This window comes from Aspergillus multicolor (genome assembly GCF_047715735.1).
Source record: "Aspergillus multicolor strain CBS 133.54 unplaced genomic scaffold BDW74scaffold_43, whole genome shotgun sequence".
Taxonomy (NCBI): Eukaryota; Fungi; Ascomycota; class Eurotiomycetes; order Eurotiales; family Aspergillaceae; genus Aspergillus; species Aspergillus multicolor.
In genome coordinates, this window is record NW_027395994.1 from 177497 (window position 1) to 195412 (window position 17916).

Sequence of the window (17916 nt, forward strand, 5' to 3'; positions counted from 1 at the left end):
ATCTTATTACTTTAATATACTATAAAACCATATAAATACTGTTAAGCAGTCTTATTAAAAGTTATATATATTTAGTAAGTACTTAACTCTAGTTTAGGCAGTTAAAAAGTAAGTCTTTAAGTACTTACCAAGCGCCTTAAACTAGTTAGTAAATATACTAATATACCTAGTTTTACAAAGCTGGATAAAAATAATATCCTATAGTATAATAGCTTCCAGGAGTTTAATATTCACTACTCTTATCAAACTTTTAACATAAAGGCTAATTATCTTTAATATATAAGTTAGGAAAGTAAGTTTTAAAAAGATTAGACCAAGTGCTTGCTAATTACTTGCTAACCACTTGTTATTAAGAAGCCAAAAACGCCAAAGGTCTGCCATATCTTTTTTAATAAAGAGTAAATTAGCTTTGTTATTACTACCAGGTAATATAAAATCAAGGTCTTAAAATTCTTTAAGAACTAGTAATAATAAGTAAGTATACTAAGTACTTTATAAATAGTTCTAAAGCAGTTTATAAGTGCTTATTAAGTTATTAGGTTAGTTAGGTCTAGTAACCTTTAACATGCTATTTTAATAAATACCTTAAATTTAAAATAAAGATATTAAGAGCTTAAGGTAAAGAATCTTAAGCTAGAACTTTAATAAAAAAGGGCTAATCTTAAGAAAAAAGAGGAGGATATTTAACTATAATAACTTTAAAATAAAAAGTTAAAACTTAATCTTATAAAAAAAAATATATATATATATAAAAAGCCCAGGAGCCTAAGCTAAGTAGTTTATAATTAATTTATAAGTACTTTTTAAGTAATTAAGAAATATTATGCTAGAGACTGGATATATATTTTATATTAAGATATACTATAAACTAACTAAATAAAATATTACTCATGTAATATAGCCACTGGAAATAGTAATTTAAAGCTAATTTATTATTTTTTTAATTATCTTATTACTTATTAAATACCTAAAAAGTAATAATATTATCCTTTAAGACAGACCAGTGATAAAATACCTTTTATAGTAATAGTTACATAATTCTTTACAAGATAGTAGTAATTAATATAAAAGATATCATGCGGGCTAAAAGATTATAAAGGTCGCATGGCTGCCAAGACTATTAAGTAAGCAGATTTGTCCCGCACAAGAAAAAAGTTAACCTCAGGTGACCTGCAACCACTTCAGCGGCGGCCTGAATGGGTGGAACAACAATGTCGGTGCAGGTATCGTTGAGTTGTGCCATGGTGAGGGAGTATCGCTATGGAAGGAGTCAATGGAACGCGGAACTCGCCGCAGATCCAAATTCCACAACAACAGTATCCAAGTGCGCCCTGGAATCCCGCGCAGGTCCTCCAATTTGGGGGCGTATCCAGTAGATATAGGTAACGTAAAGGCGGTTCCCGTCTATGCTGACTCTAAGTGCGGCAGGCACCCTTTAACCCTACTAAATTCGTTTGTTCCAATTAGCATTTATCGAACAACCAACGTAAGCAAACCGTAGTAGTACTAGACATATATCTCTGCGTCTACGCTTAGCCATTACACTCGAGTACCAATAAAACTCCCAGTTTCAGATAGTTCATAACGTATCAAGCTAGTCCTCTAATATTATTCGAAAGAACAAATTCCAACTTCTGCAAGTCAGAATCATTCTAAATGTCAAGTTGCCGTTGCCATCAAAGTCACCGCGAGTTCACCATCATAGCTCTCTGTATCCGCCGGAGTTGAAAAGCCAAGGTCAAGCACATGGCACGTCGACCTGACTCGCGGGGCAACATTATCACAATAGAGGAACAGGGTGTCTCTGGTAATCATCATCTTGTCGAGCTTCAAGCCAAACCCAAGCACGAACTGTGCCGTATCGTCACTGCTCTCGACCTTTGAAGCGGGAGCGGGAATTCTCACCACGGTTCCCTTCCCAAGATCAAGATTCATTTTACAGTTCGTAACGTTGTCCCTCCGGATTGGATACGCGTCCAACGCTCGATCCTTGAGGGGGCAGACACGTAGATGCCCGCGGTCTGTTGGACCACGGATCGCGAAGCCCTGGAAGGGGTCGATCGCTACCCCAACCTTCTCGAACGATCGCTGCCGGTAGCCGCAGTGGACAACGTCGGTGCTCCACTCCACAAACTTCCCGTCGGCCCCGAGGGCGAGCTTCGTGATTAGCAGGGTATCCCGGTCGTGCGTGGCAAGCGGGAACTCTATATCGTTGCGCCGGCTTGAGAGCATCAGTTGCGTCGGCGAATTGTGTTCGTTCCATGGGTTCATGGGCAGCCTCGCCTCGACTTTCTGTTTGGTCAAGCTGTCAAAGAAATACACGCGGACGTTTTTGCCTTGCGGGTCGCGGCTCGCCTCGCCCCAGCACACGAGCGTCTCCTGCCCGCGGAATGTGGTGACGTTCATCTCCATCTTGTCCATTCCGTGGCGGGACGAGACAAGGCAACTTGTTAGGCGGATGGTGCTTCGGAGCTTGCCCGTGCGTAGATTGTACACTTCGAGTTTCTTCAGCGTGGACGAGCTATACCGGTAAAGACGCTCCCAGCCGACAGCTACGAGGCGCTGCGTTGGGCGGTTGTTTGTCGTGAGGAATTTTTCGGTTTTGGTGTAGAGGACCCAGCCGTTTTTGAGGACTGTTACTTCTTCCCTATGGCTCTCATTAGCACATTTGGCTTTGTCTTTGTCGTGGCTTCGTCGGAATAGACGGCGTATGACATACCTATATTTATCCCCTTTACATCTCACAACGAGGACGAGCAGACCGAAGGGCGATACAGCAAGATACTCCAGATCCCCTTCCATGCACTCCTCCTCCATCGATTCAATAGGGTAGGGGGCCTTGGTGGTAGGGTCCTGGTGACCCGTGCGCTGCCAGTAGATTTTCCCTTCGCAATACCACACCATGAAGCGTCCGTTGGCGGAGAAGTGCGTGTAGTTGCGGTATTCGGTGCAGACTACTGCTTGGGCTTTGGTCCAAGACCCGGTCCTCGCCCGGTCGGCTGCTATTCACGCAATATAACGTTAGTATTTAGGGAAATATAAGCAGGACATAGGGAGAGGGGGACCTACCGCATTCATTGAACAATTTCACCAATATTTCCACACTCTAGCGACTGGTGCCATGGACACGCTCCTCTTCACCGGGGAAGTGCTTCTCTAACCCGCGCTTGGCAATCCAGTCGCGGATGAAGTCTCGCCATCCTGGGCCGACCACTTGGCAGCGGCCGAGATCATAGATGGAGAAGTGCTCCATGATTTGGATGTTGATGTCGTAATTGAAGCGTCTCAGCGGATCCATGGGTGCCGGTTCCATTTCGCTTGTTGCGGGTGAATCCTGCTTGGACATTATGTTGACGTTGCAGGTGTACTTCGGAAGCGGAATGGTGGAATTGTTTGAGAAGCAGGGCGCTCAAGATTGAATGTGGATAGCCAAGAGATATCGTAGATTCCAGGTCCTACAAAATGCAATCTGAAAGCTTTAAATACCCGAGACCATAAGGAAGGGCAGACCTTTCACTGTTACTATCCTTAACAATTTCCTTTTTTCTTGACGTTTAGCTCCCGAGAGAGACAATGAACGCTGTACTACATTGAGCACAAAAGAGTAACAATAAACCTGCTTTGGCCTTTAACAGCTCCTTCGTCGATGTGCCTTCATCTGAACGGGCAGGTCGGAAAGAAGACAAGACTTTTGACCATAGGTAAGTGGCACGGGGTATCAAAGATCTTTCAATACCTCTATTCTCTTTGGTGGATCAGCTGGTAACACAGATGGTTAGGACGGTACTACATGAAATATAGTGAGTGGAATGAACCTGTTTAATCCTTGCCAGGTCTTTGGGTCAGATGCCCTCTGCTGACTTAGTAATGTGATTCGTTTGCACTGGTACCTTCCGCTGTTCCAGACTTAAATAAAAGGCAGTTTAAATTATTGTCTAATGATCAATTCCATTTGAGAAATGGCAACGATGAGTCTAGATGAGGTGCACAACAGGATCAGCAGGATAATGTGCTTTATGTCAGAAGATTCGTCGATGTTGAAGCTTTCACAAGGCAGGTATGTACTAGGTGCATTGGGCAGTCTAATAGGTAATAGAGGCATGCCCTGTAGCCCAACGCTCTACACATATACTGAAAGTTCCAGCTATACCTGCAAGTTTCAGATGGCTCCAGGTACGTTCGGACAAGTAAATATTACCATACTCTTAATACAGCGGATGGATATACGGCAAACATATACACAAGCCAAGCAGTGATCAACGTAAATTACTACACTAGTAATATTGAGCAGATATAGCTAGATAGCGGGACTATGAATGAGCACACTTACTGCTCTAGGCAATTCCCAACGTCTTGTATGCTTAGCGTAATTTGTTTTTTCTATATATCTCCGTTCTGAGGTAGCACGTACACTCACGGTGGTACTAAATGAGTAACAAAAATGCATATCTGATACCACAACTAACTATGAAAAATCTGTGAGTACTCTTCCTGCTTAGTAGCCTCATCATCCCCCGTATCCTGGAACCCAAACTCGAAAACCGCAATGATCGGCTCCCCCCGCCCATCGCTATTCTCACAGCGCACGAACATCCTATCCCTTGCTATAACAATCCCCTTCGCCACGAGCTGCGGCCAGAGCCCAAACTTCAATCCCTCACTCCCGATTGACCCCGAAGTTCTACTCAAATGCGCCGGGAGTTTCAACATCGGGCCGCGGTTAGCCCCCAACGCTCTATTTCCTGTTAGAGGCGCAGCTTTAAGTCGACAGATCAAGAAGATAGCGGCACTACTCGTTGTGGCAGCCATAAAGCCCCGGAATGGGTCGATGGCTATGTTATGGAAATCAGCGCTATGGCCAGGGTTGCCGACGCTCATGGATAGACAGTCTGTGGTTGTTTGTGTGAAATTGCCGTCGGGTCCGAGTTCGAAGTACTGGATCATAGCTACTTGGAAGTTGACACTGGTGATGGCAAACTTCTTGTCGTGGCGCTTATGGGAAAACTGAAGCTTTGCGTCAAGGGCACTGTACTGTAGTGAAGTTGGGCGGCTCTGGGGTGGCGTCTTGATGTCTTGTGTCCGTTGGCCGGTGACGGCGTCGAAGAATAGGATCCGCCACGCTAGGCTGCGGCCTTCTTTGATATCGCCCCAGCAGATGAATGTCTCTTCTCCTCCAACTTTGTGGATCTGGATGTTCGGTTGGACTCCGCCGAAGGTGTCTAGGGAGATGTCGTGGAGCCATTTTCCTGTGCGGAGGTTGTGCACTGTGAGATCTGTCGACTTTACTTTGAAATAGCAAAAGGTTTCCCACCCAACATTGATTATGTTTCTCGGGTTATGTGTAATGTGTCCCTCAATCAGGGCGGGCAAATATGGTTTCGCCTCCTGCGTCCAGGGCTCTTTTCCGCTCTCGAGGTCGATCCCCTGTAACTTGTAATCGTCCTATAGACTTCTCTCGGCGAGTATAAGAATACCCGTTGGTAAAACTCGCAGGAACTCGAGTCTCTGTGTATGAAAAGATAATTTGAGGTTCTTGACGTCATTTGGTACTTTATGACCATCGGCGTTGCGTTGATAACCCGCCCTCTGCCACAAAATAGAACCCTCGTCGACCCATGCGTAGTACCGCTCGCTCGCGCAGAAATGCTTGTAGCGGTCGTACTCAGCCCAGCTATAGTATGGTGCTTGTTCGGCGGCTATACCCGATGTCAGTCAATCTCATGGCCAGCAGAACGTCCCGGGGAAGGTACTTACCACGTCCCGTAAACTCCGCAACTAATGCCTTTTGAACCATTGGATCCTCGCTATTGATCTTATCATCATTTGTCACCCGTTTCCAGTCAACCTGGAAATGCTTTTTGAGCCCTTGCATGGCGATCTATTCCCGAGCAAAGGTCCGCCAAGAGCCATTCACGCATTGAGCACGACCGAGATCTGCATAAGAAAGGTCATCAAAGATCTGGGTTAGGATGTCGAAATGGAACACTTGCATGGGGTCTCTTCGCCAATTCCTTCGGTGCACGTTGTTGGATGAGGCTTGGTTTGAACGAGCCATCTTGGTCTTTGCTCCGGGAGTCATGGGCTAATTGTTCTCGTTGTCGATGATCGAATACACGAGTGACTAAAGCAGGATCTGAGGACTGGAGTCACGGTTGCCGTCGTTCCTATATATGTGTGCCCATTGACAAAGGGTCACTATGCGAGGTACCCAGCGAAGTATGGTAATTGTATAGACATAATACCACGGTTATTCCAACAAGCTTCTTTCTTCCTTGGCCGATGTTAACCGGGAAATAAAGACAATGAAGGAGGACGGAAAAATACCACGTGCTCAACGCCGAGCTCTCTTTGTACTTAGGGCTCGAGTTGGTGCTTGTTTGAGTCCCGCATGGGCTCGAGACACAAAGAGGATATATAGTCACCGGGGCTAAGACAGGCTTAAGGTCAGGCCCTCGCCAAACAACACTGGAAATATTTTCCCCTCACGAACAAGTGTCATACTTGATTGATGTTGGCGTGTATTTGGTCAGGTAGTGAAAGTCCTCAGGACCACAAGTAAATAGCAATGCCGCTAAATATTTATATCCGTAGCCACTGGGTCGCATCATCTCTCCCTGACCGTGTGCAATTGTCGCGGTTGTACGCGAACAAACTGTATGCATGTTTTTCTCATTGCAGGTGATGCCGGTCGGAAGTTAGGGCTTCGTGTTTCAGGTGACCCGCCTGCCACAAACCCGACTCTGCAAGAGGGCGGTTGCCTACGGTTGATTGGAAATGCCATAGTACCAAATCTTACTTTATTATGTTATTGTCAATGAGAACAAAGTAACATGTGTCTGAGTTCAAGCTTGAAAAATTGTGACGCTGGGATAGCCGACATGGATGTAGATATAAATATTCTCGTAAAAGGTACCAGGCTCCACTAAAGAGAATCCGATGAAATGTTAGCCAAGCTGGAAATAGGCGAGAAACACAGTGTATTTACGAGCTGACCAGTTGTCAACCGTTTTGTGCTATCTGGTGCACTGCTATTATTACTAAACCTGTGCACCGCCAAACCCCGGAAGAACAGCTATGATATTGAAGAGGGGAATGCAGGAAGCCAAGAGAGGACCACAAGGATTACACACAACCTGAGGAGCGCAAGGTTGCCGAACTTCGTAATGATCATGGACAGTGGTCCGGGAGTCGCAATGGGTAATGCTATGTCTTAATCGACCAGATAGCAAGGCATAGCCTTAGGCGGGTATATCACTAACCCTGGCCCGTATATTAAGCTCCGCGTGTACAAAAACATAATTCAATATACGTGAAGTGTGCCCTGACTCCTACTTGTTGCCAGGAGGAATATGGTACGAACCATCATCCCACGCGAATACGTGCGGAGAGGCTGTGCAAATAGCGCACAAACAAATGCACTTTGAAAGATAATAATTTAGAGCGAGAATACCTGTGTCAGTCATCCCTTGTGAAAGAGATTTGCATGGTAAAAAGCCGATATATGCTAGGGATGAAGGCAGCACGCTGAATAAACGACAATGACTCCCTTTGTTCAAATTCATTATGACAATGAGCCAGCCACATTAGGATCCGTTTCAAGTGAGTAAAACTCTTTGTCTTCTCTAGAATCCCACTGCGAGGCAGAGATATATTTAGTACAAGCCCAAGCCTCGAACAAGATAAAGTAGAATTATCTTTAATCAGCTGAAACACAACTCTGATAGGTATATTAACCATACCAAAGAACTCCGAAACAGGTAGCGCCAAAGCCAGCAGCGCAACCGCAATGGTCACGTCAAAGAAGGATCCCTTCCGCGCCCTGAACCTGGACTGCGTCTATGTAGTCCTCGTGCATATGGATGTGTACTTTTTGGCTCGGATGCAGCAGGTGTGCCGGCTATGGAAGGTCCAGACGCAGGAGTGGATCGCGACGCAGGGTCTCTACTTGAATTTCCCGCTGGCTCGCAACACATCGCTGATGGCCGCTGGCGCTCCGCAGGACCCGCACGACGCAATGGACATCGATCCGAACGTTCGGGCGGCGATGGCTGAGTTTGGACGATTCGGTAAGTGGACCACCCGCGAAGAATACAGACATATGGTATCTGACGTACCTATATGATGGGACAAGAAATCTAACATGCAGGTGTATGCTTTAGGACTCGATCAAGCGACTACGGACCACTGGATCGCTGGTAGAGCGTCGAGCAATGCACGGTACAGGACTACCGGGGCTGGCAGTGGCATCGTCATGAAAGGGGACTATGTTGGATGGAGGGAGGGCCGGTCGTTGTTCAGCTGCCGCCTTAGATTTCAAAAGACACTAGGAGGAGATGCTCCGTACCCCGCCAAAGAGATGGAGTACCATGTACCAGTCCACTACTCCCTTGCTGACATGCGACTACACGCTGCCGGGTACTTGGTGATTGTCGAGAGCTCGCAACCCGTGCGCCCTGACATGGTGGATTTCGTACAGGATTTCAGGTACAGGTATGCACACCCGCTTAGTATTGCAGAAAAGAGATTGCTAACATGCCATTTTTACTGATATAGACAGATCGTGATTGACGTGAAAACAGGCAAGACCCTTTGGTTCATGGAGGTTCCATATCGCGCCATCGAACAAGGCAACTTGGAAGTCAACACGATTGCCCCGATCGCTCTGGGATGGCGCCGTCTGTACCGGTACGGGAAGGAGGACGACGTGGACGTGTACGATCTGGCGACTGGGAAGTTGCTCTATACATTCCGGTCGGCGTTACAAGCCGTCTGGATGGACGCCAAGAACACCTGGGTCTGGCGTTTTGAAGATCGTGAGGTGATGGCTGTATTTCAGGCGCTTGAAACAGAGGACGAAGGCGAGGAGGACGAGGACGGGAATCTCATCCCCGGCAAATCGCGAATCGACTTCATTGACACCAAGACCGGACTGAAACTGCAGACGATCGACTTCACGCAACAGGATTACATCAGACTAGCGACATCCTCGAAGCGTGGGGAGAAGGCATTTGCGCTTATCAACGGGTACACCAGCGGTTCAGGGAGGCGGATAATAGAATCACAAACTTTCGAGTACAGCCCGTCTAAAGATGGTTTATTTGTCCAACGCGGGCCAGTGGAGACGATCGATCTCACCGCGCTGGGGGTACAAAGCGAGGAGAAGGATAAAATTGACATCGACCCCTTTATGCGGTTGATTGTTGCGGTGCATGTTGATGTTGGTTCTCCTCGTATGGTCTCCATGCCAGGGGCACCACCGGGTGTAGCATTCAGTGTTCGCCAAACCCCTCCAGCTCACCCGCATTCTGGGAGGCAGAAGAGGCCTTATTCTGTTTACAGAGATGGCCAGGATGACTGCATCGATCATGTCACTATCCAGGGAAACTGGCTGGTGCTGTCTTATAACGAGAAGAAAGATCAGCCCGTGAAGCGTCAGGTGAATGTCATAGGGTTTGGCCGTGAGGAGCTGACGCAGAGAACCGATGCCGACGTTCCCTGGAATCGACCGGATGATGTCGCGAGTCCTCTACACCATTTACCATAGGATGACTAGGCCCACAGCCCACCATGTCGCGGCTGGACCGAAGTCTGGAATGCTTAACCATTCCCCCATCCGCTCGTTCAATTTGTCCCGCGGATGTTTAGGTAATTGTCACCGGTAAATATGTATACCATAGTGTCGTTCAATTAGAATTTGACATTCAACACCCCATTTCTATCGAGGAAGATTAACGTAGTCAAAAAAAGAGACAACAAAGCTGACAACTATCGGCAATCTATGGTAGGGTTGGTCAACATCACTCTCCCGCACCTATTCGCAGATCTGTAACGGTTACAAGCATACAAAAATACCTCATTCCTCTCCTACGTGTTGGAGATGGTTGTACGTAGTTCCTTTTTAACTAGCTATCTACGCCTTTCCACGCCATTCATTCCGTTTCATGCTCTCCGTCCAGTGGATAACGGGCTCTGGGGCTATAGGAGATGCAGAGACAGCCAGTAGAAAGCGATCCTCTGACATTCCCCTAGCCTCTTAGTTCTTGATTCACTTACAAGGTGCGTCAATAAGATGAACAAGAAAGCATGTTAGTGCTGGGACACGTTTTGTCCTTGTCGGTTTGGAAGCCCTTGTGTCAAGGTCGTATGTAAACAAAGGATTATGCGGCCACACAAGTTCCATGTTCATTGTTTGTCTGCCGCAGACGTCCCTTTTCAGCTCGAATTTCAGGAAAATTATCCTTAAACGGCAATAGACTACTTAACTTTGCCCTGCTAGTCCCAGAACAGAAGTCATAATAATTATTTTGCCATGTCTGCCCACTCAGCGATGTCCGCTGAAAGCACAGACCCCTTTCTCTACCTGAACTACGACTGCACCTATTTATTACTGGAATACCTCAACATCCATGACTTGGCATATGCTCAACAAGTATGCAAGCTGTGGCATATCCTGGTTCGGGAATGGATCGCTGGGCCTGCACTTCGGTTGCATTTTCCAGATGTCTGGGAAGACATCAGGGAAGAGGAAGTGGAACGAGAGATAGTGAACTTTGAAAGTGATAGTGACATCCAGCGAGATATATATGAGGAGGAATGTACGAAGAAGGAGAGGCGGCTCGCGAAATTCAACGTATATGGTTAGTCAACCTCCCCTTGACTTTACCCTCCAAGGCACACGTTTGAATATTAGGGGGAATCCAAACTGACCTTGCCATGTATTAGCTGCCGACCAAGCCTGCGACGAGCGATGGGAAAATGGCATCCTAAAGCGTATATACAACTACCCCCTCGGCCAAACACTGGGGAATATGTTCACGACGGCAGGGGATTTCATCGCATGGCCACAGGAAGAAACCGTCTTCTGGCAGCCTGTTGGAAAGCCCGGCCAGGAATGTGGCAGCGATGCCCATTTAATACCGTACCCGCACCCCGTCAAAAGACTGAACATTGATGTCCGCAGGTATAATGTGCACTTTATACGCGTGCATGCCAAGGGCTTGCTGTTGCTGGTTGTTTATGTTCCCGAGGAGAGGGTTTATAGGTATGTCGATCTTCCCACCTGCTATATTTATGCGATTCACTAGAAATGCTAACACTGTACCAGGGAGCACCTCTTCCATCTCGAGACAGGCAAAGAGCTCTGGGTAAAACAGCAAGATGAGGAACTTGATCGGCCGTACCCTGTCGCCATGGGCCGAGAGAAACTATATCTCTACCACAACGACACGCGACGAGGCATCGACACATACGATCTCCACACAGGCACACTAATCGCCTCTCAACCAACCATCTTTCCAAACGAAGACTTCGACCACCAGCACACGCGCATCTGGCGACTTAGCGGCCGCAACGTCCTCGTCGCCGTCAGCTTCGTGAATACACGCGCCTACCACCAAGATGCCCTGGTGCATTTCACCGAGCCCGAGACCGGTGAACTCCTCGACACAGTCCTCTTCCGGCACCCGATTGGCTTAGATCCACGGGACGTTAAGCTCCGTGTCTCAAGCAGACTGAACGAGTACGCCTTTGCGCTCGTAAATCTTCCTCCTCAAGATCCAGATCTACGACTATGACTTTGAGACAGGGAAGTTCATGCGACGCGGGCGCTCGGAGTGGGTTCATGTCGGTGACTTGGGCGTAACACCGGCCGATGACCTGGACTATGACCCCTTTCGACGCGTGCTTGTTGTAGCTGGGGCGCGGGATATCTTTCCCCGTATTATCAACTTCGACGAAGACCCAGGAGAGTTTGATATCGGACAGACGCTCTGTTTGAACGATAATAGTAACCGCCAGGCGAGCGGCGTAAATAAGGTCATTATGGACGGGAGCCGGCTCTACGTGTGTTATGAGTCGCGTGGGGAACCTGATGCATTTGGCCGCAAGTGGCGGAATGATACAGCCGTGCTGGAGTTTGGGACGGGGAGTGCGTCGAGTCCGCAGCTTAGGCTTGATGGGGAAATGTGTCTGCATCCGATGGATTCTGTTGGGGACCTTGGACGGTTGGTTTGATGGCTCCCCGGGGAGTATAATACTGGTAATGTACCTGGGAGCATGGTCTGCAGTTGATATAATGCATCACCCACACCACAGGTTACAGATAGACCTACTAACCACCTAAATGTAATATCATATCAGAACAAAACAAAGTGATCATAACATTCTAGATGGAGAGCAAAAAGCGCTCCAATTATTCAAGGAACTAGCATACGAGGATCTTTTCACTGCGAAGTTCAGAGCGGGAAAACCTGTCCGCGCTATTAATTATCCACCCCCGCTTGGCGCCCTTCGTGTGGCAGGGGCAGGCGAATTTCTGGCCTGGCGGTCCAAGTTTGATTGTATATACTATCAAAGACTTGGACATAAGGTCCAGGACGGTTCAGTAACGCTCCATCCCGTCGAGGAGTTGGATTTCAAGGTCAGACACGAGGATATTCTCGTGTTCAGAGTCCATCCATCAGGGCGGTTGTATCTCGTCGCGCTAAGGGATGCGGTGCACACGTGAGCCTCACCATTCCACATCCTCTTCTGATTAGCAAAGTTGGCTAGCAGTTGTATCGTTGAACAGGGAGCACATGTTTGACCTTGAAACCGGGAATCAACTCTGGTCCAGACGGCTCCCACCGTACACCTGCCTCTTCGCCCTGGGCCTCGAGTTGCCCATCGTGCCATTGGTCGAGATGGGCTGGGACCGATTGTACCGGTACGGCGATGAAGCAGAGCACCTTGAAGCATACGACATCCGCACAGGCACCTTGTTCTACAGCGTTCCTCAAGAAGTAGACCTCGGGCTCCAGCCACCGGAGGCTTATCTCATTGGTTGTCCACCCATTTGCGCCTACCTTAATCCTCCAATCGCGTGGTAAATCAAGTTCTTTGAACCATCCTTTATAGACCTTTCCTTTCAAGATAATGTAGGCTGGAACACTAAATTCCGCCAAACTATTGCATTTAATCATAGTGACTCATTCGCGTTGGCCCGGTTAAATAATCAAGGTCTTCCTGGCATATTTAAACGTGTAACTACCTTAGTAGTTGCAATAAGACCCATTGCAAAGCCTGTCTTATTAAAGTTATAAATATCCTTGTCCTGGATGGCACGTTCGTCTTAAACCTCTTTTAAGCGTTTAAACCAGTCCCTAGTAACTCTAGGATCCTCTCAGAGAGCCCTTAGATAGTTATATTGACAAGCAAAGCGGAATTTGAGGCTATCATGGCGCTAAAAGAATTGCGTGACCCAGTTCTTTCCTATAGGTTAAGGGGGTGTCTTTAACTCTGCATGGAGGACTATATTAGCTATTTACTGTACATGTAAAGGTCTAGGAGCGACTCCACGCTTACATCTTGCTTTAATCGACCTTATTAATGATTCTTCCTGAGTTTTAGAGAGCTGATGCATGTGGTTGCGGAGTTCTGGTTGAAAGGAGTGTCCCTTTAATCGATCCCGAAGCGTTGAATAAGGGACATTAAAACCCCTGCTGCTTGACGAATGCTTCGAATTTCGCGTTTTCTAAAAGTTTGCGTTGCGAGCTGAATCCTCCCCTCTTGCTCCACCAGGTTTTAACGAGATTGACGCGTAGGAAACTGATGAGGTGAGCGGATCGCCCAGGAATTACGTTAAGGGTTTGGTGAGTCGGGCGGATCATGGGGCCACACTCAAATATATCTATTGTGTTGGAGTCCAGGCACAAGCACCTCTTTAATAGAGCACATGGCTACTAAATGTGACTACGATGCTTTATTTGTTAACAAAGGCATGTTGCGGTAGAAGTCTACACGAATTAATATTCCGTCCTTTACTAGGTCAAAGAAAGAAAGCCTTTAAGCCTTATCTGAACGGCTATTCGCCCGCTTGTAGTTTGTTTAAAGTAGGGATAACACACCAAGGTAACTTTATTGTCTACCAGAAGTCTTTATATTGTTTTATAACTTTCGCTATATATCCTAATACAGCTCCCGATTATTGTTTTAAGGTAGAAATTACTCTACGCGAGAGGACTTCTCCCGGTTGGCCGGCCCAGGTGGTTGCTTTTCAAGGAACAATACTCTTTTTCTGGATGCCCTAATAATTGGTGCCCGAGCACGCTTGTCCGTGGATGTGTCCGAGCCGGAGTATCCACGCTCGACGGTTGAAGGCTAAAGTTCCCCGCTACGATCTTGACGGAATACACCCGGCATCGTTGCCGCAGTAGCATTCGCCCTGGATATAAAGCTATCCCGTTGTTCTTTGGCCCAATTTCGAGCGTATCTTTGTCAAGCGCAGAAACGGTCCGGTCATGGCCAGGTTGCATCTACGTGTAGATTACTTTCAGATACGGTCATAGTGCCATTTTGGCCGGCTGTGGTAATATGATTTTTTTATTCTTTTTCTTTTTCTTTTTTTTTTTTTTAAAAAAGGAAAATATCATTTTAGGCTGCTATCATGACCGAGCTACGATAGTATAAGTCTAGATCAAGTAGGCCATATAACACGCAAGGGTGACAGCTGGTTGAATACGTTTGCGGAAATGAGAAAGTGTTTGACAGCACGTGCGCTTAATGACGTTAGCATTAACTGCTGTAGGAAGAACTCTCTCAACCTCTAACTACCATTTGGATCCTAAAGTTTATTCTTATTGCCGATTGCCAGTCCAGCCATGATCTTTTCTATTTAAACATCCATTCTGAAGCTTTACTCTTCTTTTCTCCCAACTTCCAGTGTTCCCACACTACAATACACATGTCTTATTTTACTTGAAGGCCTCGTATAAAAGTTTTTTTACAACTACCATTATAATCAGCCTAGCATCATTGGCTGCTGCCTTAACAACTATTACTTACAATTATATCCTACCTTTGCTACAGTATAAGGATATAATAGAAGATCACCCTACAGCAGCGGAAATCGGTGGTTTTGGCCTAATCATAAGCCCATTTTTGCTCAGCGATTGGAGGTCGGTGAGGGGCAAATCTAAATCAGGGTAATATTGTGTCACGATGGCAAGGCTGTACCACATGAACAAATCATGTCCACAAGCATTTTTTGTTAACTGTGAATTCTATGGTTATAATAAACCAAGTAGAATTCACACAATAACACGCAGAGGTGTTACTTTTATAGCGTGGACATGGAATTTCGATTGTTTGAGTTTCTCCCCAGGGTCCGCGGTATAAAGCCCTCAAACCTTAATCCAACTATCCCCAATACCAAGCTTGCTGCTGACATGTCCTCTCCTCTGCACCCTGGCCACCTATCCTGCCGTCCTTCCAAGACGATAATTCTGAAGTCGAGTCAAGTCAATCAGGTTAAATCAAAATTGACACAGCATTCCACTCTGGGTTCAACACCTCATAGGGAATGGTTCCATAATCATCCATCACTCGTTCGTAACCCCTGAACTCCATTTCACTATCAAACAGCGCAGTATAGAAGTCTCCGGTTGCCCGTGCAATGACCCTGTCTTTCTCTGTGCCCTTATTATAATACACCTGAAACTTAGAAGCAGCGTAGGCAATCAGGCTTTCTTTATTTTCTGGTTTGAAGCTGAGTAGGTATGGTATGTGCGAAGCAAGCAACCAGTCCCGAGTGCGATTCATGGGTAGCGCCTGGACAAGCTCTTTCTCGGTGTAGCCGAGCAGTTCTTGTAGATCGGATGGAGGCTCAGTATAGAGACAGGGTGGTTTGTTGACGACAAACGACTGGTAGTAGTTTTGTAGATAATTGACAGCCGTATGCTGGGGGGATGCAATGTGTATACACATGGTCACACAATCAACAAGCTCCTCAAACGTGCTGATGGACGGGAAAAGCGGCAAATCTGCGCCATCAGGACGGCGCATCTCTGCCGACCAGGCCTGAATGCGTTCGTCATGCAGGATGTCCTGGTCGGCGTTAGGCCCCGGGTAGTTTATAGCAAGCATGTCATGCACGTAGTTTCGGATCTTATACCACATGCTGTGAATACATCTGGAGTAGGCGTAGTTGTGAAACTTCGGACTGTTAAGTTGCTCTGGAGGGAACCCACGCTGGCGGAGATCCATTGGTACGTAGCGTTTTTCGAAGTCAAAGTTCTTGTAGGCGTGCTTGATAAATGATTGAGCTTTGTCTTTTTGCAGCCCGATTAAGTCGAGAATAACATGTGGAACGAGAGTGTTTCGGGCAGCAGCATTGAGTGCCAGGGTTTTCTGCCAGTGCGGGTACAGCAGGTTCATCACAGGGTGGTTCGGATCGAGCTGTCGGTGGGATGCGACGATAATGGCCTCTTCAATTAGATGAGTATTCGTAAGGTGCACGGTGACTTCATGACGAAGCCAGTCGCTACATTGTACGCAGGTTTTTGCTATATTAAACACGACAAGTCAACGCACAAATCCCTAGGACTCGATCGGTGGGAGGAGGTACCATATCTCCAAGGCCAGTCATCAGCCTCATCAAGTATCTTCTCTTTTTGATCCTGCCTCTCGGTTCCTGACCGGATATCCTTTCGCTTGATCAATTCTCGGTTGTAAATTGTCACAGATTTCTCTGCACTGCCCCGCCAGTCTATGACGATAGCTAGCGGGTACAGCTGGCCGTTATCACCAAGGTAAAAAAGACACACTGATGCGCAGCCATATCGATAGCTTTTACTTATGTCCTTTTTCGCTGGGTCGACAAACTCACTTTTGATGATGGCAGTCGGGTCCAGCCCAGCAGCCTCGCGAAAGTAGCTGTAATCTTGCATGTACAAAGACTCTCGGCAACTGTCAATGAGATCGACGATGGTTTTCTTAGCCGCTACATCCTCTGGTACTTTTGCAGCTTGAATAAAGTGCTGTAGCCAATGATCTGAAGCGCGTTCAATTGTTGTAGGGTTCGTCCCCGTAAACTGCTGTTGAGCAAATCGGGCATCGCTGTACCAATCTGTCAAATCGCCTATGTTGGAACGGTCAAATATGTCTTTGAAGTGTTTAGCTGCCCGAGACTTCCTGTTGTATATTTCCACATCTTCAAGCTTTTGCCCCGCATCAGGTCTGCCCATAGGACCAAAATAAGCTGTTGAGGATGCCTGGGCAGCAGTTTTTTTAAACCAATTAGGCACAATACTAGGTATGAGCGAGCTTAGCTGAAGCAGGCGCATGTTACTGAAGAGATCAAATGGCGAAAGGGTCGATTTCTGATTGCTTTTGTCCCCCTTGGCCACTGACGCATTGCCAGCAAGGTTGAGATGCGGTGGGTAACCGTCCGAGCCATTTGTGAAGGCAAAGAATTTCTGCTTCTTATCCCTGGTAAGAGGCGAAGGAACCAAAGGCTCGAAGTTGGCTACATCCATAAAAGAAGTAAAGCTATCGAGCATATTAGCGATATCCGATAAGCGAAAGGGTTCCGATATAATTACCGTTTTTCTATAAGATCATAGATCTTCGTAAGTGCCAGCTGAGTCCCCCGATATGTTCCTTCCTCAAACGGAGGCGGCCCTTGTTCATAGGCTTTCTGATGTAAATTCTCAGGGTTTTCCTCGAATGCCTTTTTCTCGTCATCACTAGAGAATTCAAGTTTCCAGGGTAAATATTCACAGTTCGCCAGTTCAGTGATAAGTACGGCAGTGTCAATGTCGTTGGCAACAAGCTTTTCAGGGTCTCTCGGCAATTTCTCTTGGACGTCGGTAGCGCCAGGTAAGATGCCAGGACTGAGTGTAATTTCTTTTTGAGGCATAACTGCGGAAAGGAGTCGTACTGGGTGGTAAACTTAGGTTGAACTTAAATATTTGCTAGAATACCGAATGTGATTCAGACTAGATAAGATAATTCCATGCCTGGAATTGGAAGGACTTAATAAGGCCAAACCTTACAAGAATGGTATAGGTTTCATCATTCAGATTACTGCCCTGTGATGTCATGACAGCGTTCTAGAGCTAAAATCAACATTCATGTAAGGTATTATATTGCAGTTGTATG

General features: G+C 46.8%; 5 protein-coding genes across 5 annotated transcripts; 2 read left to right on the forward strand and 3 right to left on the reverse strand.

The window, feature by feature from the left end:
* Positions 1-1659: 1659 nt before the first annotated feature.
* Positions 1660-3346, reverse strand: BDW74DRAFT_183275 (uncharacterized protein; the record flags this gene model as incomplete). The annotated part of the gene is made up of 3 exons (XM_073730469.1): positions 1660-2647; positions 2720-3002; positions 3115-3346. The coding sequence occupies 3 exons, from the start codon at positions 3344-3346 to the stop codon at positions 1660-1662; spliced, it is 1503 nt and encodes a 500-aa protein (XP_073578686.1).
* Positions 3347-4461: 1115 nt separating this feature from the next.
* Positions 4462-5872, reverse strand: BDW74DRAFT_183276 (uncharacterized protein; the record flags this gene model as incomplete). The annotated part of the gene is made up of 3 exons (XM_073730470.1): positions 4462-5424; positions 5488-5696; positions 5755-5872. The coding sequence occupies 3 exons, from the start codon at positions 5870-5872 to the stop codon at positions 4462-4464; spliced, it is 1290 nt and encodes a 429-aa protein (XP_073578687.1).
* A 1914-nt stretch (positions 5873-7786) lies between these two features.
* On the forward strand, positions 7787-9544 carry BDW74DRAFT_183277 (uncharacterized protein; the record flags this gene model as incomplete). Its single annotated transcript, XM_073730471.1, has 3 exons — positions 7787-8066; positions 8160-8490; positions 8554-9544. 3 exons carry the CDS (start codon positions 7787-7789, stop codon positions 9542-9544), a joined length of 1602 nt encoding a protein of 533 aa, XP_073578688.1.
* Positions 9545-10327: 783 nt separating this feature from the next.
* Positions 10328-12866, forward strand: BDW74DRAFT_183278 (uncharacterized protein; the record flags this gene model as incomplete). The annotated part of the gene is made up of 6 exons (XM_073730472.1): positions 10328-10637; positions 10723-11041; positions 11105-11534; positions 11560-12002; positions 12139-12501; positions 12569-12866. 6 exons carry the CDS (start codon positions 10328-10330, stop codon positions 12864-12866), a joined length of 2163 nt encoding a protein of 720 aa, XP_073578689.1.
* Positions 12867-15285: 2419 nt separating this feature from the next.
* Positions 15286-17674, reverse strand: BDW74DRAFT_171206 (putative lipoxygenase; the record flags this gene model as incomplete). The annotated part of the gene is made up of 3 exons (XM_073727272.1): positions 15286-16319; positions 16382-17304; positions 17358-17674. 3 exons carry the CDS (start codon positions 17672-17674, stop codon positions 15286-15288), a joined length of 2274 nt encoding a protein of 757 aa, XP_073578690.1.
* Positions 17675-17916: the final 242 nt, after the last annotated feature.